Source organism: Mustelus asterias, chromosome 14, assembly GCF_964213995.1.
Source record: "Mustelus asterias chromosome 14, sMusAst1.hap1.1, whole genome shotgun sequence".
Classification (NCBI taxonomy): domain Eukaryota; kingdom Metazoa; phylum Chordata; class Chondrichthyes; order Carcharhiniformes; family Triakidae; genus Mustelus; species Mustelus asterias.
The window spans coordinates 37,408,765-37,435,234 of NC_135814.1; the positions used below are offsets into that span (position 1 = coordinate 37,408,765).

General features: G+C 41.8%; 1 protein-coding gene across 1 annotated transcript in view; it reads left to right on the plus strand.

Moving 5' to 3' along the window:
* Positions 1-23,666, plus strand: part of cfap221 (cilia and flagella associated protein 221) — a 109,078-nt gene extending 85,412 nt beyond the window's left edge. Inside the window, exons 18-24 of the mRNA XM_078229169.1 lie at positions 975-1,160; positions 4,308-4,460; positions 6,478-6,578; positions 11,270-11,365; positions 18,286-18,396; positions 20,805-20,855; positions 23,222-23,666. Of these exons, the coding sequence (XP_078085295.1) occupies positions 975-1,160; positions 4,308-4,460; positions 6,478-6,578; positions 11,270-11,365; positions 18,286-18,396; positions 20,805-20,855; positions 23,222-23,348 (825 nt within the window). The 3' untranslated portion in view covers positions 23,349-23,666. The remainder of the gene's footprint in view (positions 1-974; positions 1,161-4,307; positions 4,461-6,477; positions 6,579-11,269; positions 11,366-18,285; positions 18,397-20,804; positions 20,856-23,221) is intronic.
* The last annotated feature ends 2,804 nt before the right edge of the window (positions 23,667-26,470 follow it).

A 26,470-nucleotide genomic window follows, 5' to 3' on the forward strand; every position in this document is an offset into this window, starting at 1 on the left:
ACCCAAGCCGGGAATCGAACCCAGATCCCTGGCGCTGTGAGGCAGCAGTGCTAACCACTGTGCCACCCAGTACATAGATAGTACCTTTAATATAATACAACTTCCCAAGGAGCTTCATGCTGCATTTTTATAATGATATAAAGGCACTGATCAAAATTTAAACTTAATATATATATTTTTTTAAAACAGCAATTTGATTTTTTCTTCTGAGGGAATAAGTCTACCATAATTTTAAAATTTGGTTATCAGGACCCGAGAGGTAGTTCTGCAGTAATTTCTGCAGTAATTTTGACTCAGTCGTCATCTAAGTGTCAAGTGGTATGGGTGATCATGGTCTTCCAAATCTTCTCTTCACTGCAACAATGAATGATTTTGTCATTGGAGTTCTGGTTATGGCATGTTTTGTTCTCTAACTGCTTCCTTCACTGTTGGCCTTGTGCTCTCCTGTCAGTCCTTCCAGTGGTAATTAGGCACACCAACCCTTCTACTTGGATAATGTGTCCAAATAAATCAATTTATCTTCTTTTGCTATTATTTAAGAGTTTATTTATTCTTCCAGTCCCATTAACTTCTTCTTCATTAGTTCATTTCTCCACCCAGCTTACCCTTCGGATCCTTCTTAAGCACCACACTTTGAGGCTATTGAAAACTCCCGAGTGAATAAGACTTTACTTTTGAATCATCGAGAACAGTGCATAATTAGTTTAAATTCACAACACAATGGAGATTTGCATGTTGATTCTATCTGCAAAGACGACAACATCCTATGAAGGAGCAAAGTACCTCTGGCAACAACTTCCAGATTTCCAAGTTTAATTGCGTATGTGCTGTCAGTTTTACCCGGTAATAATGGTGAGCGCTATCATTCTCACAATTATTACTCATGCAAGTTCATAGTCAATATATATGACATTTACTCATATGAAATTATTATTTTTTATTATTATTTTATTCTTAATGTTCATTATTTGCAGGATGAGTACTTCTTAGTCACACCAACTGAGGCAAGTGTCGTTAAAACTGAAACACATTTGGATGTGCAGCCTGAGATGGACTCAGAAGATGCAGAGAAACATGGAAAAGTTGAAGCTCATCCTTTAACCTTGTCACCCCCCCATGCATTATTCAGCCAACCTGACTATCATCCACTACATGTGTTTGTAAGTAGTAATTGCAAAAATAACTTTATATCTTGATGTGGCGATGCCGGCGTTGGACTGGGGTAAACACAGTAAGAGTTTTAACAACACCAGGTTAAAGTCCTGTTGGATAAACCTGTTGGACTTTAACCTGGTGTTGTTAAAACTCTTACTGTTTATATCTTGACACAGAGCTAATTACTATATTTTGTTCCTTCTCTGTGATAAATATTTGCAGAATACTTTAAAGAATATAAAGTTGCAATTTATGTGAAGCAGTTTTGAGTGCAAGTTCATTGGAAAAGTGGACATATCATTTGGATATGTAAAAATCAAGCAAACATAAAAATTGCAGTTCCCTCACTAGGGGCGTGTTTTTGGATTGGAAACCAGCCATCAGGGTCAAATGTAGATCACAACCTACATTTGTGGGCAGGTATAACTCAGCGGGTCCCCATCCTTCCTCCAGGAAAATCACCCCAGTGTGGACTGGTGATGGCGAACCATTGAGTAAAGTTGATATTCTCACCATGATCTTCCAGCATTAAAAAATTGCTTCTATTAGATTGGATCTCAACAACATCCCGGTTGTAGTCCTGAAATTGTGTGCTCCAAAACTAGCCATATCCTTACCAAGTTGTACAGCTACAACATTCTCATCTATCTGTCAAAGTGGACTATTGTCCAGCTGTACCCTGTCCACAAAAAGCTGAACAAAAATTCAATCCAATAAATTACTGTGCCAACAGTCAGCTCTCAATCAGGAGCAATGTGATGGAATGACTTGTCAACATGACTACCAAGTGGTATTTACCCACTAATAGCCTGCTCAGCAGTGTTCAGCTTGTGCTCTGCCAGAGCAACTTGGCTCCAAACCTCATTAGAGCCCTGGTCCCAATATGTTGAATTCCAGAGTTGAAGTGAGGGTGACTGTCCTTGACATCAATTCACCAAGTATGGCATCAAGGAACCCAAAAAAGGTTGAAGTCAGTGGGAATCAGGGAAAAAAAATAGTCATTGGTTTGAGTCATACCTAGCAAAAAGAAAGATCATTGTGGTCATCTCAGTCCCAGGACATCACTGCAGGAGTACATCAGGACAATGTCCTAAGCTCAACCATCTTCAGCTGCTTCACCAATGATCTTCCTACTATCATAACATTGAAGGGTGATGTTTGCTGAAGATTGCAGGGTTCAATGTCTTTCACAATACTCCTGATAATGGATCAGCCAATGCTGGCTTGGAGAAAGACTTGACGTGGGATTTTCCACACAGCCCCCTGCATGTTTTGCAGCGGCTGAGGCAGTCCACCAATGGCCGGCAGTGGGATCTTCTGATCCCGCCATTGTCAACGGGGTTTCCCGTTGAATGTACCCTTCACTGCTGGGAAACCTGCGGCAGGGATGCGGAGCGCCGTTAGTGGGACTGGAAGATTCCACCAGTATGAATGGCTGGTCAACATTCAGGCATGGACTAATAAGTGGTAAATAATATTTACACCACAAAGTTGTCAGTCTATGACCAGCTCCAACAAGAGAGAATCTAACTACTTATCCTTGGCATTCAACTTGTTCGCCATTGCCAAATCCCCCACCATCAACATCCTGAGGACTACCAATGACCAAGCACTATACTGGACCAATGACATAGATAATACAACTATAACAGCAAGTTAGTGTCAGGGTATTTTGTGGCAAGTGACATATTTACTGATTCACCAAAGCCTTTCCACCATCACAATTGTGATGAAATACTTCTCACTAACCTGGATGAGTGAAGCTACAACAACACACAGGAAACCTGACACCATTTAGGATCCTTTTGATTGGGACCCCATATACCACCTTCAACAATAATTGCCTTCACCATTAGGAGATATTGGCAGCATGCATACCATCTAGTAATACCATGCATTACAAATTTAGCAATTTGCTAAAGCTACTTTGATAGCGCCTTCTAACAACCCCAGCCCCCCACCCGACATCTACCACAAAAAAAAAACAAGGGCAGGAGGCACAACACAAGAATTAGGAGAAGTCAGCTGTTCAGCACCTCAAACCTGCACTGTCATTCATTAAGATCATGGATGATCTTATTGTGGCCTTTACTTGCCCACCCACCTCCGATACTCTTTGAATCCCTTGTTAGTAAATAATCTATCGACTTCTGCCATGAAAATATTCAATGACCCTTCCTCTACCCCTTTGTGGGGAAGAGAGTTCCACAGACTCACGTCCCTCTGAGTCTGTGGAACTCTGAGGGGGAAAAAAATCTCCTCATCTCCATCTTAAATGGGAAATTTCTTATTCTTTAATCGTGTCTTTTAGGTCTGGTCTTTCCCACAAGGAGAAACATCCTTTCAGCATCCACCCTATCATGCCCTTCAGGATTTTATCTGTTTCAGTAAGATCACCTCTCATTCTTTTAAATTCCAATAGATACAGGTCCAACCTGTCCAACCTTTCCTCACAAGAGAATGTCCTCATCCCAGGAATCAATCAAATGAATCTTCTCTGAACTGCTTCTAATGCAGTTATGTTCTTTCTTAAATAAGGAGACCAGGACACACATCCTTATTTATATTCCATTCTTCTTGCAATAAATGGCAACATTCTATCTGCCTTCCCAACATTTTTATGTACCTGCATACTAGCTTTCTGTGATTCATCTATCAGGGCACCCTGGTTCTGGTATCTCTCTGTTTTTCTATTCTTCCAAGTAGATAAGTTTTCCACATTATACTCCATAGAACCATAGAATCCCTACAGTCCAGAAAGATGCCATTTGGCCCATTGAGTCTGCACCAACTCTCCAAAAGAGAGAGTTGGATAAAAAATGGTGCCCCGATCTCTGAATCTAAGAATCCCAGCCTTGTCGTTGTGTTTAGCACACCCTACCAACAGCCCCCCCTCCTCCCCTCACCATACCCCCACTACCACCAAACCCCATCCCCCTGCCCCACCCCTTCCCCTCCAGCTGGCTGTGAGATCTTCGCCAGCACTTTGAAATTGCACAGAGTGCTGTTTAATTCGGAGGGAAAGGCCTCTGTGAAGCTGGTGAGTTTCAGACAGCTTTTCTCATCTGATCCAGCACTCTGCAATTTTGGGAAAATCCAGCCCGATATTTCATCCAGCAATATTAAAAACTTTTATTCTTGTCTTTTGCTAGAATGCTGCTCCTGAGCTTCATGCACATAAGAGATCTTTTTCTTATGCTGAATCAGACCTGGACTATCACCTTTGTCCTCTACCAAGGTACCAAACAGGCAGCAAAGAAGGATCCGATGATACCAGCGCACAGAAAAAAAATATTGATCGAGAGGTAAGGCCTTGTGGTGATTTCGATTTTATAAGTTTATCAATTTTGAAGTTCTATTATTATTTGGAACTGGGACAAAATTCTCCATGAGTTGGTGTCATACTAAGCACAAAGGAAGCAAGGTGGTTGTGACTGTTGGATGCCAATCACCTTACCCTCAGAACATTGCTGCAGAAGTTCTTCCAGGCCATTGGTATAAGATTTTGTAATTTATTAAATTTTCACATTGCAATACTGGGAACTGCAGAGTCCTTTCCTTTGTGTAACAAATAATAGCTTTTTGATTTGCGATTGGCCCTACCTCACAGCAGTCTACTCTCTGGAACAAATGCACATGGAGGTACTTGCAAAGTTTTGGAATCCAATCCTTCTGACGAGAGTTGTTTTTGTGATAACTCCCACCACCTCCCATCCTCCTCCAAGTTAATCTGCAACATAACTGGATATTGGTCTATAATAGCTGCAATTGCAAGTGCCGTATATTTTTATTCATTCACAAGACATTGCTGACAAGGCCAGGATTTATTGCCAGCAATGATGGTATTCCCGTTACTACATAAGGAGTTCCAGGAATTCTATCCGGCAAGTGAACTTGTTTTCGAACAATTGAATTTTGTTCATTCTCCCTCCTGAGATATTTTTAAAAGTCTGCACAATTAATGCAGGGCTGTGAATATGTCATTCTTCAAGAGCACAGTAAGAAGTCTCACAACACCAGGTTAAAGTCCAACAGGTTTATTTGGTAGCAAATACCATAAGCTTTCGGAGCGCTGCTCCTTCGTCAGATGGAGTGGAAATGTGCTCTCAAACAGTGCACAGAGACACAAAATCAAGTTACAGAATACTGATTAGAATGCGAATCCCTACAACCAGCCAGGTCTTAAAGGTACAGACAATGTGGGTGGAGGGAGCATTAAACACAGGTTAGAGAGATGTGTATTGTCTCCAGACAGAACAGCTAGTGAGATTCTGCAAGTCCAGGAGACAAGCTGTGGGGGTTACTGATAATGTGACATAAATCCAACATCCCGGTTTAGGCCGTCCTCATGTGTGCGGAACTTGGCTATCAGTTTCTGCTCAGCGATTCTGCGCTGTCGTGTGTCGTGAAGGCCTTCAAGAAACCATGGGCAGGATTTTACAGACTCACTCATCCCAAAACTGTAAAATCCCGCCTGAGGTCAACGGACCTTTCCATGTTCCGCCCCTCGCCCGCTCCGATTCCCACAGTGGGCGGGATGGTAAAATTCTGGCCCATGTGTCAACGTACCCAGGTCCAGTGGGGAACACCTGGAGACGGAAGAAATGCCTTGAATATCTAACTTCACACAGAACTGCTGTTGCCAGGCTGATCGTGCTAATTGGTTGACAAACACCTGGCCTGAGAGAAGTATTCTCTGAACAAAACTCTCAGGGAGAGTAAGTGTTCTGCAAGAAAAAGATTCTCTCTGTCTCCCTTGCCTCTGTGTGACATGTGCTCTGGAGTAAGTTAAACTTTCACCAGAAACATCTCATCAGAATAACTAATCTAGTAATGCAGTATAATGTTACAAAGTAAATAATGGATATGATAGTTTAGTGGTCCTGATGGGGTTAACTTGCGTTGAATGCCGGGGAATATTTACTATGAGAGGGATTTTCTGGTCCCAGCCACCGTGGTAATCATCACGGGCAGGACAAAAAACTTGACGGATCAGCAAAAAGTCCGTTGACTTCAGGCAGGAATTTCCATTCCTGCAGCAGACAGACAAAAGACAAGAATAAAAATATGAGTCTCAAATTTGTAAAAGTCTACGGCAACATTATTCACGGTTCAGCTATATAGTGAGTAAATTTGCTAAGCCATCAGTAGATCCCCTTATCATATTGATTGGTAGTGAATTGCTAATGTAACAATAAAAAAGCAAGAAAGCAATTTAGTGTCTGGACTATTGATGGTTTTGTGTATTCATATCAAGTCTGGATAGTGATTATAGAAGACATATTACCAAACATAGTAACCACATTGTTCTTAATCAAACAGGAAATAATGAAAGGTCTAATGACTTGGAAGAAGTTTCCTTCTTCTGCTCTCTTATCCTTATCCAACACTGACTTTCTAACTGCTACATGGAGGCCGCGATGGTATGTATTAATAAAACTTTATGTAGGTAGACTGCTGAAACTTTCAATTTTACTTTTACCAGTTTAGAAGAAGCAACACAAAAAATAAATGTGTACTTTAAATATATCCCTTATTTAGTCATGTAAATGTCCTGTTTGGTCACAAAGAAGAATTCTTTTAATGATTAAACAAAGCCCATTTGCCTACTCAAATGGACAATAAAAATTCCATGACACCAGTCAAAGAACAGTAAGGTTTTTCCATGTTTTCCTGGTCAGCCTTTTTGCAACTAGCATCACCTAATTAAAAGCAAAATACTGCAGTAGCTGGAAATCTGAAATGAAAATCCAAAGTGGTGGACATACTCAGCAGGTCTGGCAACATCTGTGGAGAAAAACATTTGAAGAATAGTTATATTTGACTCTGGTTCTTTCTCCACATATGCTGCCCAACCTGCTTTCTGCTTTTTCACCACCAAATTTGAGAGTCCTCAATAGGTTTGATTCTATTTAGTGATCTGTGTGTCAATGGTGAGAAATAAAGGATTCACTTTTTTATATTCTATCTATTTGCTTCCATTTGGTTAATACTTATGTTCTGGGACCCTTGCTGTTTGTCATTTCCATAAATGACCTGGATGAGGAAACAGAGGGATGGGTTGGTAAGTTTGCCGACGACATGAAAGTTGGTGGGGTTGTGGATAGTCTGGAGGGATGTCAGAAGTTACAGAGGGAAATAGATAGGATGCAAGACTGGGCGGACAAGTGGCAGATGGACTTCAACCTAGATAAATGCGTCGTGGTCCATTTTGGTAGGTCAAATGGGATGAAGGAGTACAATATAAAGGGAAAGACTCTTAGTACTGTAGAGGACCAGTAGGACCTTGGGGTCCGGGTCCAAAGGATTCTGAAATCGGCCCCGCAGGTGGAGGAGGTGGTTAAGAAGGCGTATGGTGTGCTGGGCTTTATCAATCGAGGGATTGAGTTTAGGAGTCCGGGGATAATGATGCAGCTATGTAAGACCCTCGTCAGACCCCACTTGGAGTACTGTGCTCAGTTCTGGTCGCCTCACTATAGGAAGGATGTGGAAAAGATTGAAAGGGTGCAGAGGAGATTTACAAGGATGTTGCCTGGATTGAGTGGCATGCCTTATGAGGATAGGCTGAGGGAGCTCGGTCTTTTCTCCCTGGAGAGACGAAGGATGAGAGGAGACCTAATAGAGGTGTATAAGATGTTGAGAGGCATAGATCGGGTGAACTCTCAGAGGCTTTTTCCCAGGGTGGAAATGTCTGCTACGAGAGGACACGGGTTTAAGGTGCTGGGGGGTAGGTACAGGGGAGATGTTAGGGGTAAGTTTTTCACACGGAGGGTGGTGGGCGAGTGGAATCGGCTGCCGTCAGTGGTGGTGGAGGCAAACTCAATAGGGTCTTTTAAGAGACTCCTGGATGAGTACATGGAGCTTAATAGGATGGAAGGTTATAGGTAGGTCTAGAAGGTAGGGAGGTGTTCGGCGCAACTTGTGGGCCGAAGGGCCTGTTTGTGCTGTAGTTTTTCTATGTTTCTATTACCTGGTCCTCGTGTGGCACAAATGTAATGTTACTTAACACTGGAATGTTGCTTGAGTCTTGCGGCATTTGGACATGGACTGCTTCAGCATCTGAGGAGTAAAGAGTGGTTGGTGGTGAGTACTGTCGGGAGTCAATTTAGCTCAGCTGGTTGGATAGCTGGTTTGTGATGCAAGTGATGCTAACAGCATGGGTACAATTCCTGTAACAGCTGAGGTTATTCATTAATGTACCAACTTCTTGACCTTGCCCCTCACCTGAGTTGTGAAGATCCTCAGGTTAAAATCACCACCAGTCAGCTCTCCCTCTGAAAGGGGAGAGCAGCCTACGGTCATTTGGGACCTTGGTGACTTTAGTTTGACTGAACATTGTGCATTCATCAGCGAGCGCATCAGCAAGCATCCCCACTTCTGACCTTATGATAGAAGGAAGATCATTGATGAAGTAGCTGAAGATGGTTGAGCCTAGGATACTACACTGAGGAACTCCTGCTTTGATGCCCTGGAAATGAGATGATTAATCTGCAATAACCAAGACATCTTTCTGTCTGCTAGGTATAATCAAACTCATGGAAAGATTTCCCCCGCTTCCAAGTAACTTCAATTTTACTCGGGCTCCTTGATGTCACACTCAGTCAAGTGTTTCCTTGATGTAAAGGGCACTTCTTATCTTGAATTTAACTTTTTTGTTCATGTTTGGGCTCAAGCTGTAATATGATCAGGAGCTGAGAGGCACTTATTGAATCCAAACTGACCATCGGTGAATAGGTTATTGTATTAATGTCGGTCAATTGGGTTGATCCCTTGGTTTGGTGAAAATCATAAAGTGAGGAATATTCCACATCATGAGGTCACAGATTGTGGTTGCACACAATTCTGCTGCTTCTGATGGCCCAAAGTGCCTCATAGTTGCATAGTTTTGAGCTGATGGATCTGATCTGAATCTACCCTATTTAGTATGGTGGCAGTGCCCCACAATACGATGGAGCGCATCCTCATTGTGAAGATCGGTCTTCATCTCCACAAGGACTGTACATTGGTTATTCCTACTATGCTCCTACTGGAGGGTAACCTTCAATACTTTTGTCCATTTCTACAACAGGAACTCTGAACCTTTTAGCACAGTGTCTTTGGGAGCAGTGTTGTCCATTTATGTCCACAAGTAGTTAACTTTTCTCCTATCACAACTCCCCTTTCATGGTTAGCTGCAAAATTGGCCAGATTTATATTTATATTTCCCAATTTAGACCAATCTATCTGGACAAGATTTACATGAACAATAGTCTAAAGAGGAAGAGTTAAGAGAGGATAATCAACACAAAAATTTCCATGGCTCAGCCTCTAACCTCCCAAAACAGGAAAGTCCGCACCAGAAATCAATTCAACCCGGATGATGGACGAGCTAAATTGGGACTTTAACATACTGGGATTAATATCATACTGGGATTTTTTTTTACATTCAAGGTACTATGTAAATACAAATTATTGTCTTTATCAATGTTGAAAACCTGCGCAGACAAGTAGGACTTAAAATCTGTAGCCACTTTTAACCTTTTTGAGTTCTGTTTAATGCTATAATTTAGGATGACTGGTAAAATGTAAGAAATAATAGAATGCCTATCAATTTCTATATTCTAGAGTAAGAGATTGTGTATCAACTTTACTTTTGGTTCCAAGTTGCCCAGCTTTAGAATTCAGGCCTTTTTCCTTTGTCTCCCTACAGTTCTGTGTGTGAGATAATTCCAATTTATAAAGAATGTTTGCATTGTTTTATTAGTTGTCTTTTTATCTTGCAATGGGATTATTTGCAAAGTAGCCTTTTTGGATAATTAGGGCATGCCGTGCTCAAAGATGTTTTGAAGAAAGTGTTTGCTAATTGTTCCAGAGAATACTCATGACTGATTCATAATGGGTAACTTGTGTTTTTGGGAGATGAAGTTATTCATAGAGGAGTACTATTTTACCAAGTTTTAGCTCCTTTGTTTTTGGCTCAAAAAGTTGATTTAAAAATCACAGATGTCCTAGCAATGAATGACACTGTTTATCACATTTATCAACTCAATTTAATAATGTTTTTGGAAGTTACAATCAGTTGTATCTGAAAATTATTTAAAAGATGCCTCTCAATGGCAGTGTTTTCAGAATTTAATTTGGGTTTCTAATATATTTTGCACTCTAACTTGAATAAGTGATTTAAGTACTTTGTTTGATTCCCCCCAGTTAGCTGACCTTAACTGGGGCAGGAGCAAGGTTCTAACAGATGTCTTCAGCATTCATGTTAGACAGGAGAGAGCAGTCAAACTTCCCACTTCTGATTATTATCCACTGGCCTCTATTGGATATGTATGTGTGCAGACATTGAGTAAAGATGGAATCAAACTTGGCCACATGACCTGCCAACATTTATTTTTAGGACTCACACAAGGGTACAAGAAAACGTGGTGCAAAAATTAAAGTCACCCACTTTCTAGTTTCCTTTTCCATTTCTTTTTACTCTTGTCTCAATCAATGGGGTTGATGGATGCTGGGACATAGTTGCATTTTATCACCTAACTGCCTATTATCCTAGACGAACCTAAATGGGGAGCAAATTCTGTTCCTCTTACAACTCCAAGCTATCTACACAATTTGAGTTAACTGATCATCCAAATATATTTTGAATGCAAAATGTCCATGTTTCTATATTATTCATATTGCCTAATATATTATTGCCTAACTGAAAATTTAAAAAAGACTTCAAATTATCGGAAGTAATTACTAATTCACATGGAAGGCAACCACACAGACACAAGTCTACAACTAGCTACTGGATAGCAATCAAAAATAGGAATCCAAACTGATTTTGCCTTTTCCTGCCAGTCAGTGTTGAGATAAATTGTCACCCAATTGGTTTACTAGTATTTGGCGTTGCTTCGAAGAGGAAGTAAATACTGCATTCAAAATTAATCAGGTAAATTATGTCACAAAAACAAAAAAAGCTGGAGAAACTCAGTAGGCCTGACAGCATCTCTGGAGAGAGACTAGAGGCAACGTTTCAGGACTTGATTCAGAGATTCCAGCATCTGCAATATTTTGCCTTTATCTTAGATAAATTATGTATCGCTTGCATTCAAACATTTATGGTTATTGGACATTTCTGTTTGTCTAGGTATGATCCCTTTTCATCTGATTTGCTTCCTGTTGACGCTCCTTTGCACGTAGATTGCCTTTCAAATGAGGACAAGGAAATCATAGCCATGGAAAGGTATGTTGAAAGTAACTACCATTGTATTATATTAGTCATTTATATAAGATGATCAAAATGCAGCAATCAGATCTTTTCGTGATGGCATCCCTTCATATTGTGTTGATGGCTGAAGACACCATTACATTACTTACTGGGAAAGATTTTCTGTACGTTGATTATGGAGGAGCAAAGATCTGTTGGACCTGCATGTGTGACAAGAGCAAAACGGGAAAATTTATATTCGGTTATCTTCATAATTAGCAGACACGAGGATAAATCACATGAGCCAATTAAAGGAAAATTGCAAATATATCTGTGTTAGCCATGGCCCAGTTGATAGCACTCTTGCCCAAGTTGCAAGGTTCTAGGTTCAAATCCTACTCCAGCACTTAAGCATCAGCATTAGGTCTGCCATCTCTGTTGGAGATGTTAAATTGAGGCCCCGTCTGCCTATTGGCAGCACGGTAGCACAGTGGTTAGTATTTCTGCATCACAGCACCAGGGACTCGGGTTTGATTCCCGGCTTGGGTCACTGTCTGTGTGGAGTTTGCACATTCTCCATGTGTCTGCGTGGGTTTTCTCCGAATGCTCCAGTTTCCTTCCACAGTGCTGGTTAGGTGCATTGGTCATGTTAAACCTTCCCTCAGTGTACCCGAATAGGCAACGGAGTGTGGCAATTAGGGATTTTCACAGTAGCTTCATTGCAGTGTTAATGTAAGCCTGCTTGTGACACAAATAAATAATCTTTAAAAACTAAACTATCTGGGTGGATGTAAAATATCCCATGGAACTATCTTAAATTAGAACTGTGGAGCTATTCCCAGTGTCTTGGCCAATGTTTATCTCTTAATCAAATACCACACAAGAAAACTGATTATCCAGTCGTTATCGTGTTGCTATTTGTGGGTTTTTGCTAAATGCAGATTGGCTGCTACATGTTTCCTATGTTACAACAATTTCAGATGTTTTTCATTAGCAGCAAAGTGCTTTGAGATATATCAGGTGGTCTTGGGAATTGATATATAAATGAAAGCCTTTTAACTGTTTCATTTCTGAAGAAAACTGTAAGAAAAGAGGGCATTTTGTGATAATCCTGATGGAGTGAGGAAGAAGCTAGCAAGGCTGGTGGAGAAAACACTCAAGGAAAAATGAGAGTCTCCAGGAATGAATGAAGAAGAGTACTATAAGACATGGAACTATTCATGAAGCTTTAATACAAAGTCATGTAACAAAAGAAAAAGCTTCTTAAGAATGTCAGGGAGAGTAGGAGGCAAGGACATTTATGTTAAAGCATAAGGTAGAATGAAAGAACAGTGCAGCAGAGAGAACCAGGACATATCCATACTGAGCAAATGTCCGACCTCACCCATTTTTTTTTGTCTACTACTTTGTTCATGCTAAAAAGAATATTTGGAACCTTATCAAATATTTAAATCTGGGTTTTATGCTGTGGAGGATTCCTACAACTGCTAAAGGTGCACATGGTGCAGCGTTTCTAAGGACAATGGCAGTTAACACAGTTCCAATAGATCCTTTGAGACTGAACCTGAGCAACATATTTGCAGAGATTGTAGAAGACTTGGTTTTCATTATTTGTCTAGAATCACACTGACCACTAGCATCTCAGAGCCTGAGCCCTGTTCCAGTGGGCCACTAAAATGTTGCTACCCCTCTCTGTGAGGGTGGGAGGTTGCTCTGAACCTGTTTTTTAGGGTTGCTTCTAACATTGGTGCATGAGAGAATGGGCCTGCCATCTACATTAGAGCAAGAAAAAGGTTGCTAGAAGCTGGTTCTCTGGCTCAGCTATTTCAATGACACAAGAGTCACCACAAACCCCTAAATCACCAGGAGTATCATCTTCTCAGCTACCTACAGTTCAGCACAATCTCACTCAAGCTGCACCTCATTGAAGTAGAAGCTTAGAAGCTAGCGTGGAATCAAGTAAGCTATCTGGCACAGAGCTCAGGCATGGTTTTAAAACAAAGATAGACTGAATGAAATTGTTAACAGCTGTGATGGATATTTTCATGGAAAGTAAATTGCTTCTGAGTTGTCTTTTCTGAATGCTTGTAACCTTTTGAAGTTGGATAATTGAAGGTTACTTGTATTGTGAAGCAAATCTCAAACAGTTAAGGACTTTGTTAAGGTGAGAGGGAAGCTTTCAGGTATGGAATGATTTTATTTATTCTTTCAACTTTCACCAATATAATACTAGACTCTAAGTTGTCATCTCTTTACCTTGAATATTGACTCCTCAGTTCATATCTTCTCTTGCCTTTACATTTCTTCATGTTGTGGGATTAGAAGTCCTTCTCCAACTACCCCAACCAATTCTATTATTCAAATCAATATGCATTTTTAAATATACTTCTGAAATTCATTATTTCATTTATTCTTCTTATATAGAGGATAAACTTCAATTAATAGGATCAAACTGCCTATTTCCATGTTTAAATTTCTATCTAATGTTATGATTCAGGGAATATAGTCTGTGTTCAATCAATTGATCCAGACTCTCATGCTTGACTGAGCTTTAGAAGTGGAAGCCTCAAATAATTTAGATCTAACCCTTCATTCAAAGATTTGATTTGATTTGATTTATTATTGTCACATGTATTCACATACAGTGGAAAGTATTGTTTCTTGCGCGCTATACAGACAAAATATACTATTCATAGAGAAGGAAACGAAAGAGTGCAGAATGTAGTGTTACAGTCATAGCTAGGGTGTAGAGAAAGATCAACTTAATGCAAGGTAAGTCCATTCAAAAGTCTGACAGCAGCAGGGAAGAAGCTGTTCTTGAGTCGGTTGGTACGTGACCTCAGACTTTTGTACCTTTTTCCCAAAGGAAGAAGGTGGAAGAGAGAATGTCCGGGGTGTGTGGGGTCCTTAATTATGCTGGCTGCTTTGCCGAGGCAGCGGGAAGTTTAGACAGAGTCAATGGATGGGAGGCTGGTTTGCGTGATGGATTGGGCTACATTCATGACCTTTTGTAGTTCCTTGCGGTCTTGGGCAGAGCAGGAGCCATACCAAGCTGTGATACAACCAGAAAGAATGCTTTCTATGGTGCATCTGTAAAAGTTGGTGAGAGTCATAGCTGACATGCCAAATTTCCTTAGTCTTCTGAGAAAGTCGAGACGTTGGCGGGCTTTCTTAACTATAGTGTTGGCATGGGGGGACCAGGACAGGTTGTTGGTGATCTTGACACCTAAAAACTTGAAGCTCTCGGCCCTTTCTGCTTTGTCCCCATTGATGTAGACAGGTCCTCCTTTATGCTCCCCGAAGTTGATGACAATCTCCTTCATTTCGTTGGCATTGAGGGAGGAATTATTGTTGCTGCACCAGTTCACCAGATTCTCTGTCTCGTCATTGTTTGAGATCTGACCCACGAGTGTGGTGTCGTCAGCAAACTTGAAAATCGAGTTGGAGGGGAATTTGGCCGCACATCATTGGTGTATAAAGAGTAGGGGGCTGAGAACACAGACTTGTGGGGCACTGGTGTTGAGGATGATCGTGGAGGAGGTGTTGTTGCCTATCCTTACTGATTGTGGTCTGTGAGTTAGGAAGTTCAGGATCTGGTCGCAGAGGGAGGTGCCGAGGCCCAGGCCACAGAGTTTGGAGATGAGTTTCGTAGGAATAATAGTGTTGAAGGCTGAGCTGTGGTCAATATATAGGAGTCTGATATAGGTGTCCTTGTTATCTAGGTGTTCCAAGGTTGAGTGCAGGGCCAGGGAAATAGCGTCTGCTGTGGACCTGTTGCGACGGTAGGCAACCTGTAGTGGATCCAGGTAGTCCGGGAGGCTGGAATTGATTCGTGCCATGACTAATCTTTCGAAGCACTTCATAATGATGGATGTCAGTGCCACTGGCCGATAGTCATTAAGGCACGCTGCTTGGTTTTTCTTAGGTACCAGGATGATGGTCGTCTTCTTGAAGCAGATAGGGACCTCAGATATAAAGAATGATATATCTAATTATAAGAAATATTACTTTGTTTTGTCTGTGTTAGGAAAACAAAGATAGTTTTAAGGGACTTATATTTGTATGTGAAACCATTAGAAATAAGGGGTCTGATTCGCCCCAAAAAATTCTAAGTACTGAATTGGTCAGAAAACTGGTGTAAATCATGATTGTTTTTTCAGTGCAACGTCAGGCTCAAATCTCCCCACTCTGTGCAATGCAGAGGTCACAATCGTAAATCCATTAAAAACTCGGGATGCGGAGCCTATTCATGCCAGAGTCTGACAGTTCCGGAACTCTGCACGTGCGCAGTGGCCGCGATCCATCAGTCTGCAGTTTGATGGTCAGCCTGATCGCTGGCAACCCCGGGACTCCTGCAGTGCTGCCCCTCCAATCCTCCCCCCCCTCTCATAGCCCAATCACGGCCCCCATGAGCATTCCCAGACCAGCCCCAATGCGCCCCCCCCCTGGTCCCGGAGTGCCTCAATGTCCAGTCCCCCCCACCCCAGCAGTGGCAGTCCCCCCCGCCTCTTCCCACCCCGGCAGACCACCCCTCTCCCAGGAGGCAGAACCCTTGGCAGACCCCCCCCCCCCGCCCACCCAGATCGCTGTCCTCCCTCCAGCCCGACCGATCCAATCTGCAGAGTGGCAGTAGGACCCCCCCCCCATCCCCACCAGTTGCCCTTAAGCCCCGACCCTAGACCCTGCCTCTTGGCCCCTCCCACAATAGACCCTGCCCTTTCCCCTAGGCCCCCCTCCCTTGCACCCTTGGTCCTGCCCCTTGCCCACAGACTCCGCCCCCTTTCCCTGTAGGTCCTGCCCCCTTGGCACTGCCCGCTGCCTGGGCATGGGCACTTTGCCCCTTGGGCAGTGCCAGGGGCATAGACTGGCACTGCCAGGGTGCCCATATCCAATGGGCACCAATATCCGCCGCTTGACCCCCTGGGGGTCCTTGATTGCTCCCCCCTTCACTCCAGCGGGGTCTCTCGCTAGCTCCCCGCAAGTGGGGAGCTACTCTAAACCCTGCTGGAGTGAAATACGCCTGCTGGGGTGGGAGATGCTATCAGGCTCAGAGAATTTAAAATATTATTTAAAATGTTATCATTTAAATACATGAAAAATAACTCACCTCTCTTCCGACCTCCTTCCAGCGCGCTCCCAACTGTGCCTGGCCTCTGGCAGTGGGAGACGCGCATGCGTTCCCCCTCGAAATGGCCGACACTTGATGCTCCTATCTGACACGCCAAAAAACGCGGGCGTCGGGTTGGGAGAATCAGGCCCAAGGTATAGTTTTAGATGGGTTTAATTTCATGTTTTTGTGCCTGGAAGGGACATGAGGCTAGATTAATGCTGGACAAAAGTGTTGGTACATGTGGGGTTGGTTTCAATTCCAACTGGGTTTCTATTGTGCTTAGAGAGGGCTAAGGTGTGAAAAATAAATAAACCAGCAGGTGTTGCATAGCAACATGAGGCCACTTTCCAGAGGAAGAAAGCTTTCCTTTGTTCTTAGCTTTTTTAACTGAAAGCCAGAGCAGTTGCAGGTGGAAAGCTGGAGAGGAAACATCTTTTAACTCTGCTTGAAGCAGGAAATGTTGTACAATGGAGTAATTTTCAAGAAAGCAAGCTCCAGAGAAACCAAAGTAGAGTTGGTTCCAGAAACCTGAAAATAGAACAGGATACTGTTCACTGACAAAGCTGAGAAGGAATCAGCTGGTGTGAAGCTAGGTTTCTAAAGTAACACTAAAATTTGAAATGCTTTACTACAGTCGGTGAAACAAATTTTAAAGTAATTGGGAAGATAATATTGGCTGGATAGCATGTGTAACATGATATCATGGGTGGCACGGTGGCACAATGGGCAGCATGGTGGCACAGTGGTTAGCACTGCTGCCTCACAGCACCAGGGACCTGGGTTCAATTCCGGCCTCGGGTCACTGTCTGTGTGGAGTTTGCACATTCTCCCCGTGTCTGCGTGGGTTTCCTCCGGGGGTTCCGGTTTCCTCCCACAGTCCAGAGATGTACGGGTTAGGTTGATTGGCCATGCTAAATTGACCTAGTGTCAGGGGATTAGCAGGGTAAATATGTGGGGTTACGGGAATAGGGCCTGTGTGCGATTGTGGTCGGTGCAGACTTGATGGCCGAATGGCCTCCTTCTGCACTGTAGCGATTCTATTCTATATAACAGTAGCAGTCAGTCGAGACAAAAGAATCCTGAAGGCAGAGGTGTAAGATCCTGGACTGGACTCACAGTGAAAAGTAGAGTGGAAGATTTATTTGAAAGTGTAATTTAAAAATCCTGGACAGGATTTCAGAATGTAAACCACTAATGGAAAGCATGATTATGAGAGATTTTAAAGTGTGTTTTGGGAGGTAGAGTTTGGAAACTTTTACATGACAATCATCTGGGGAGGTTTCTAAGGAAGTATCCACAGACATTCACTTTCGAATTCAGAAATGTGTGTATTTGACCACAGCCATCTTGTGTGCATCATAGTGATTTTGTGTCAATAAGACCATTGTAGCTTCAAATGTACTTTGTCATCCTTGCTAATCTTAAAACCTGTATGTATTTGTTAAGCTGGGGGGTTGGGGTGGGGGGGGTAAAGGAGTATTGTATTATAATCCAATTTTTCCATGTTTTATAAAAAAAAATTATTGCTGTTAAAACTAATTGGCAGTCCTGAGACTCTGCTGCTCCATGTTTTATTTTTAAAAAAGTAAAAGTTACGGCCTTTTGAGCCAGGGTTGCATTCTGGGATTTCCCTTCCAGTTATACAGTCAACTGGGATCGTAACAGTTTACCTCCCAGAAAAGAGTATTTTAGTTTTGATTCGTAACTGAAGAAAAATTACTTCGAAATATCAGTCATCTTTGCATTGAAAGAATCCATTGAAAATATCTTGCATAATACAAAGTTATACATATCTGAAGCATTAAAAATATGGTATTTGCAATAATTGTTGTTGCTTGCATCATAGTTCTGCAGAAGTAGTACTCATGCCAGAAATGTTGAAAGCTGAATTCACAATAGTTACAAGTTCACCACCAGTGCCAGATGATCCAAGATATGAAACAGCAAATGAGGATGGGTGAGTACTTTAACTTTTACAAGTTAGCCAGGAAGGACCTAAAGAAAGAGTTAAGAAGAGCCAGGAGGGGACATGAGAAGTCTTTGGCGGGTAGGATCAAGGAAAACCCTAAAGCTTTCTATAGGTATGTCAGGAGTAAAAGAATGACTCGGGTAAGATTAGGGCCAGTCAAGGACAGGAGTGGGAAGTTGTGCGTGGAGTCTGAAGAGATAGGAGAGGCACTAAATGAATATTTTTTGTCGGTATTCACACTGGAGAGGGACAGTGTTGTTGAGGGGAGTACTGAGATGCAGGCTGTTGGACTGGGTGGGATTGATGTTCATAAGGAGGAGGTGTTGGCAATTCTGGAAAGGTAAAAATAGATAAGTCCCCTGGGCCAGATGGGATTTATCCTAGGATTCTCTGGGAGGCTAGAGAGGAGATTGCAGAGCCTTTGGCTTTGATCTTTGTGTCGTCATTGTCTACAGGAACAGTGCCAGAAGACCGGAGGATAGCAAATGTTGTCCCCTTGTTCAAGAAGGGTCGTAGGGACAACCCTGGTAATTATAGACCGGTGAGCCTTACTTCTGTTGTGGGCAAAGTATTGGAAAGGATTATAAGAGATAGGATTTATAATCACCTAGAAAGGAATAATTTGATTAGGGATAGTCAGCACGGTTTTGTGAAGGGTAGGTCGTGCCTCACAAACCTTATTGAGTTCTTTGAGAAGGTGACCAAAGAGGTGGATGAGGGTAAAGCGGTAGATGTGGTGTATATGGATTTCAGCAAAGCGTTTGATAAGGTTCCCCATGGTAAGCTTTTGCAGAAAATACGGACACATGGGATTGAGGGTGATTTAGTGGTTTGGATCAGGAATTGGCTAGCTGTAAGAAAACAAAGGGTGTTGGTTGATGGGAACTATTCATCCTGGAGTTCAGTTATTAGTGGTGTACCGCAAGGATCTGTTTTGGGGCCACTGCTGTTTGTCATTTTTATTAATGACTTGGATGAGGGTGTGGAATGATGGATTAGTAAATTTGCGGATGACACTAAAGTCGGTGGAGTTGTAGACAGTGCGGAGGGAAGTGGCAGGTTACAGAGGGACATAGATAAGCTGCAGAGCTGAGCTGAGCTGAGAGGTGGCAAATGGAGTTTAATGCGGAAAAGTGTGAGGTGATTCACTTTGGAAGGAGTAACAGGAATACAGAGTACTGGGCTAATGGTAAGATACTTGGTAGTGTGGATGAACAGAGGGATCTGGGTGTCCATGTGCATAGATCCCTGAAAGTTGGCACCCAGGTTGATAAGGTTGTTAAGAAGGCGTACGGTGTGTTAGCTTTTATTGGTAGAGGGATTGAGTTTCGGAGCCAGGAGGTCATGCTGCAACTGTACAAAACTCTGGTGCGGCCGCATTTGGAGTATTGCGTACAGTTCTGGTCGCCGTATTATAGGAAAGATGTGGAAGTGTTGGAAAGGGTGCAGAGGAGATTTACCAGGATGTTGCCTGGTATGGTGGGAAAATCGTATGAGGAAAGGCTGAGGGGCTTGAGGTTGTTTTCGTTAGAGAGAAGAAGGTTAAGAGGTGACTTAATAGAGGCATACAAGATGATCAGAGGATTAGATAGGGTGGATAGTGAGAGCCTTTTTCCTCGGATGGTGTTGGCTAGCACGAGGGGACATAGCTTTAAATTGAGGGGTGAGAGATATAGGACAGATGTTAGAGGTAGGTTCTTTACTCAGAGAGTAGTAAGGGCGTGGGATGCCCTGCCTGCAGCAGTGGTGGACTCGTCAACGTTGAGAGCGTTCAAGTGGTTATTGGATAAACATATGGATGATATTGGAATAGTGTAGATTAGAGGGGCTTTCGTTTGGTACCACTGGTCGGCGCAACATCGAGGGCCGAAGGGCCTGTACTGCGCTGTAATGTTCCATGTTCTATGTTCTGTTAACCACATGCATCTTGTCTGAGAAATGGGAAAACCTTCACATTCTTCATATTGGAAGAATTGTTTGGGATAACAGTTAATTTAGGCAGGGATGGAGAAGTGGTGAGATTGGATTGATTTCCTATTATTCCTCCCTGTTAATCGAAAGGAAAATCAGGCAGTATGTATAGTGGATGGCTGATCTGCTACTGTCAGATTCATAAAATTCATGCCACCTGCCATTAACAAAACTGTAACAAACAATAGTGCATCTTTACATGGATTGTATGTTGAGGAATCAAAAATGTGTTTTTCAGTAACTCATTGCTCTCATCCCTTTATTTATCATAATCTAATTTTAAAAATCTTTCTGCATGTTGAAGTAATGCATTCAGTTGTTTCCTAACTTGGGAGGACAGGTTAAAAACAAGCAATTGGAAATTGCCATTCTTCAAACAATATTTGAAAGAATATTAATCACTGATTTGTTTTATTTTCCTTCAGTGACCTCTTAAAGGCTAAACCTTTGCAGGCATCTGTTGAACCCATTCCAAGGTAAATATTGCATTTATTGTCCTTTGTCTAAAATATCTAAGAACTTCATACAACGTTGCTTTTATATTTTTTCTGCAAATCATTAACCAGTACAACAATGAAGATGGAATCATCATTTCACAATTTGTTTCACTAGTAAAACTGAGATACAGCATCCAGTCACCCTTGACCACAATCTGTTAAGATCAATAAATCATTTTTTGTTGCGAATTTAAAAATGTAGGTTTTTTCAGAGCTTTGTGGGTCATAAATTTAAAGAGAATCGGAGCAAAAAAAATATCTGCAGTAATTTGCTCTTATTTAGCTTTAAAAAAAATAATTAGACCCAATAATGTATAAAGTCAGAGATTATTTATTTGGAATATTGCTGAAACTCAGGCAAGTAAGCAACTAAAAGAAATGTTTGATAAGTGAAGATAATTATTGAGAATCTGAACAATTGTACAGAAAACAGTTAAATTAATAGACAATCCAAAATTATTGGAACTCAGTGCAGATTGTTGAGCTCCATTCTAATTTCTGCCTATGATCGTCAGGAAATCTGACAAAACCTAACTGCTGGCCTACCATTGACTGATGGCTAAAAGGTTCCCAAAGTGAACTAGTGAGCAAGAGATAAGAGACTATTTACAGTATTCCATATCACCGCTTATTGAATATTTAAAGTATAGTGTGAACGAGTTAAAGACCATCAGATGAAATGTTTTAGCCAAGACAAGTCAATCCATGTTTTTGCATTCCAAATCCAATGCACAAGCCTCTTTCAATCTCATTTTTTTCCACAAAACATTTAGCTGGAATTTTATTAATGTCATCAAGAAATCATGAGGAAGGAATTGATCTCCATCCCATCTGATTTATGAACCTGAGAGCTGAGGATCTAACCTCTGGCTGTGAGCCCCAATGCTTAATTTCCTCAGCAACTGCACAAGCTTCCAGTTTGGCAACTGTCAACTTCTATGTACCAACGACATTTGAAACAGGCATTAGGCCCCTGAGACATGTCACTGTTAGAAATATCCTGACTATGGGTGACTCAATGGGCTGGATTTTACCAGTCCTCAAGGAGGGTCCTGGAGGTTGGTGTCACGGATATTGAGGAAACCTGTGAAATGTGAGGAAAGGGAAGGCAAGGGCTGGAGTGCCTGTCGTCTTCCCACCACCATGCTATTTTACCACTGGTGGGGAAGGTGCACATTGTCCTTCCACTCACAGCCTTATTGAGCCACTTAAGTGTCCAATTAAGGACCACTTTCTGCTGAGTCTGTCAATTTACCACATGGACTTCCTGCAGCTCTGCTGTGGGTGGGGTGGATTCCGATTCAGGCACTCCTTGTCCCATGGAGGGGCCCCTGATGGCAATGGCCAATCCCCTTGTCTGCCCTCACTAATGACCCACCCGCTTGCCACAACCCCAAAACCAACAATGCCACCACAATCCCCCCCCCCCCCACCCCACCCCCACCCCCGCCGCCATCCCCCTCCATTCCTCCATGCTGTCCTCTTCCTTGAGGTGCAATTCTAGCAGAGGGCCCCACTCCCAATACCACATTGTGATCTGGTAGTCCTCTGATTGGCCAATAGCTCCTGGGGGTAGGCATACACCCTTTAAACTCTGTTCAAGAACATTAGGAAGATCTTCATTTTAATGAGGATACAGCAGGGTGAAAGGAAACATTAGCTCAGGTCTTCCAGGCTGCGACAATACTGTATGCATTGCCACTGCCCTCAAAGATTTCTGCACCCTCATTTCCTAGCACTCTTTCAGCTGGGACCTCCAATCCCATCTGTATCAGGGATGGATCAAAACAGACATCCAAGAGGAAGATCAAAGAATGCAGTAGAAGACAAGTGAAGAGAGGACACCCCATTTTAACCAAATTAGCTCCATATTTAAGTAATTCTTAAAGGTTTCAAGTCTTTCAATGGGTGAACATTTGTTGGCTACTTTTAGTATTTGTGCTTGCTGGCATGATCTCTTTGGGCACACGTGAGCATGTCCCCTGCACGTGTCTCTCCGGTGGCGCCTCCTGCAGGTAGACCTGCAGATTGCCTTGAGAAGCAAATACATTTTGCAGTCAGTAAGTTCAGTATTTTCTTAATTAATTCCATTGGAATGCTATTAAGTGTAAGTTACTAATGTTGAAGAGACACCACCCTGGAGGTTTCTTTGGAGGGTTTTTTGATCTTCCACACCATCTCAGGCATAACTTATCAGCAGAAACCCCAGAGAAACGTTTTCTTCAGGTTTTCCACTAACTTTCCACCAGGTATTAATGTGGGAAATCAGGGAACACCTGCAAAAATTCTACCCCGTCGTGTTGATTCTCAGCAGTGTTAACCAGTGATAATTAATATATTTTCAGGGAGAAACGAGAAGAGCAACTGAATCTTTGGCTAGAGTCCAATAACAACCAGCTGGGATCAAATATTCAATTACGGGTTGAGCACCTAAAAGAGATATGCATCAACAAGCAGTTGCTGCTTAACTGAATCCTGTGTTCAATCCTACACTGCAGTTCCAGAACACTACAATTATATTTTGACTTTGTAAAGACCAAATCTGCTGCTTGGCATCTAATCATTATAAAACTTGCAATCAAGTTGCTGATTGAGCAAAATTATTTCAAAAATGACAGACAGTGGCATTATTACAGATTAGGAATTCACCAGGAATTCTGTGTGTCCATATTACAATAAATGTAGATTAAAACCATTGTATATAAAGTTCAAACTGAGAATTAAATTTACAGTTTCATTATTGCTGTGATGATATACATTTCATTTATATTAAATTTTAAATATGACAGGAAGTTACAGTGAGCTTAGATTTATTTCAACATGCAATCCTGTAACTCTGGAAAATGGCATAAATGGTAAAAAGACCTTGCACAGAAACAACAGTGATTTGATTGAGGGTATTATTGCCACCCATCAATCTCCTTCTTCATAGTTTAGGTCCATGTCTCTTTGTTGTTGAAACATCAAACGTGTGATATAATTGGTTTTCTGCACATGTGCAAACTAATGGGGTAGCGGCGGCCATCTTTGTGGCCAACTTGTGTTGGCAAGAGATGCAGTGAATAGAGATTGAGAGTAGCGAGGTTACAGTAAATCTTTATAAGGTCAATAATTAAGTCTCAGAGTATTGTGCCCAATTCAGGGTATCAGACATTTGGAAGAATGTCAAGGCCTGAGATGCTTTACTAGAATAATACCAGGGATGAAGGGATTTTAGATATGTGGAGGGACTCAAAAAAAACTAGGATTCTTCTCCATCCAGCAGATTTAATGGAGACCCTCAAAATTAAAGGGCTTCAGTACAAGAGGCTGAAAATAAAACATTTCTACTAGTGGCAAGGTCGATAACCAGAGGATATAGATTTAAGATAATTTGCAAAAGAATCAGGGAGAAAATGAGAACATATTTTTTAATGCAGTGAGTTGTTATGACCTGGAATATACTCCCTGAAAGAGTGGTGGAAGCAGATTCACAAAGTAACTTTCAAAAGAAAATTGGACAAATATTTTAAAAGCAACAATATCCAGTGTTATGGGGAAATAGCAGGGGAGTGGGACAAATTTAATTGCCCATTTAAATGGCCAGTATCGACACAATGGGCCAAACTGCTCCCTTTTGGACTAGATGATTGTATGAGATCAGCTGATTACAATGTATGTGGAAGATCCATTGCTTGGTGGCACTGGGGTTGCATTTTTCCTTGTATATTTCTCAGCAGTATACAAGACCATTCTCTTGTTTATTATTTTTCATTCTTTATGACAATGCTGAGGCAGAGTTACCTCATACATATAATATCCATTATTGCAACACATTAATGGAACAATCTGTTTACATTACATAATCCCCCATAATCAGAAATATATTTTCTTTCATTGCAATTGATTAATCAGCTGAATTGTAATGGTTAGGACAGTCACAGTAAGATACGCTTCTACTGGAAAACTGATGAACTAATTCATATGTAAGGTGCTTTAGGGAATTAATGTATCAAACATTACCCTCAAATTAAATTTAAAGTAAAGAGTGTTTCAGTAATTGCACTGTCACCTCTATGTGCAATGAAAATATTTAACGAACTGTCATCCGCACTTGTGTTTTAAAAGGTTTCTTCAAATTAAGTGAACACTGCAGAGTTCTCACATATAAGCACTCCAAATCCATTCTAAGTCATGTTACCCTCATGATGTCAAGCTATTAATAAATGTGATAAATTGCAATTTTACAATGGCTTTGTGATTTATTTGACCTTTTCATAGTTGTTCTGAATACTCCCTAATGTCAATAAAATTATCCTGTTAGCAGAGAGGACATGAAACATCTATCTTAAAAAAAACATAACCAGCCCGATAAATTCAATGGCACAGTGCCTATTTTTGGGCATTAACCAGTCGACTGAGCCTTGATATGGTGGGCAGTAGGGAAGGCTGCATGAACTTGTGGCAACATTTAAAGTAAAGAATAATACATGGAAATTAGGGACCTCTGCTTTTTTGCAGCAGGCATATTCAATTTTTGATTGCCAGTATGTTTCTTGACATGTGTTGCACTTACTTACACAGCAAAGTGCTGCATTAGTCAGCATGAAAGCCCCCACAACATTGTTTTTTTAAAGGGAACATGCAATTCTTACAGGTTACTTGCTGGTGTATCATTTTCAACACTTTTTTAGACATCTGGGTGCTTTTTGAGATGTCGTATCACTCCAGGAAATTGGTTTTGTCTGTGCAACCACAGAGAGAGCTTTGGCTGGTGAGCTGTGGTTCACAGGGTAACCCTCTTTGAGCCTGTAGGCCGTGGCTTTAAGTTCACTCCAAAGACTTGAACACAGAAATTGAGGCTGACGCTCCAGCGTAATACTGTAGGAGTGCTGCACTATCACAGGTACCATCTTTTAAGTGGGGCTTAGAAAACCCAGGCTCTGTCTAGCTTCCCAGACAAACAAAAAGGGCCCTATGGCAAATGTAAAAGCAAATTGCTGCAGATGCTGGAATCTGAAACACAAACAGAAAATGCTGGAAAATCTCAGCAGGTCTGACAGCATCTGTGGAGAGAGATTAGAACCAATGTTTTGAGTCTGGATGACCCTTCGTCAGAGCTGAAGATAAAGAAAATAGGATGAGATTTATACTATAAGGGTCGGGGGGGGGGTTAATTTACAAAGATGTCATGGGCAAAAGGAATGTGATAGTGGAGATCGTAGCAAACAATGGCGCTGATAGCGGCCCATTAAGAGATCACACTGCGATCTTAATGGCTTTTAGCGGCTCTTAATAGGCCGTTATCAGCATCCTCAGCCATGCTTACCACCATTCATATTCCCTTAGTCTTTTTGACATCTTTGTCAATTACCCACCCCCGCCCCTCACCCTTACAGTATAAATTTTGTCCTACACATGAACTGCAGCAGTTCAAGAAGACAACTCACCACCACATACACAAGGGCAATTAACTATTTACAAAGGTTACATAAGACCAGTAACTGAACATAGATCCAGTAGGATTGCCAACCCTCCGGGATTGGCCTGGAGTCTCCAGAAATTGAAGGTTAATCTCCGTGACACAGCTGTGTGTAATCCTGGAGAAAAAACAT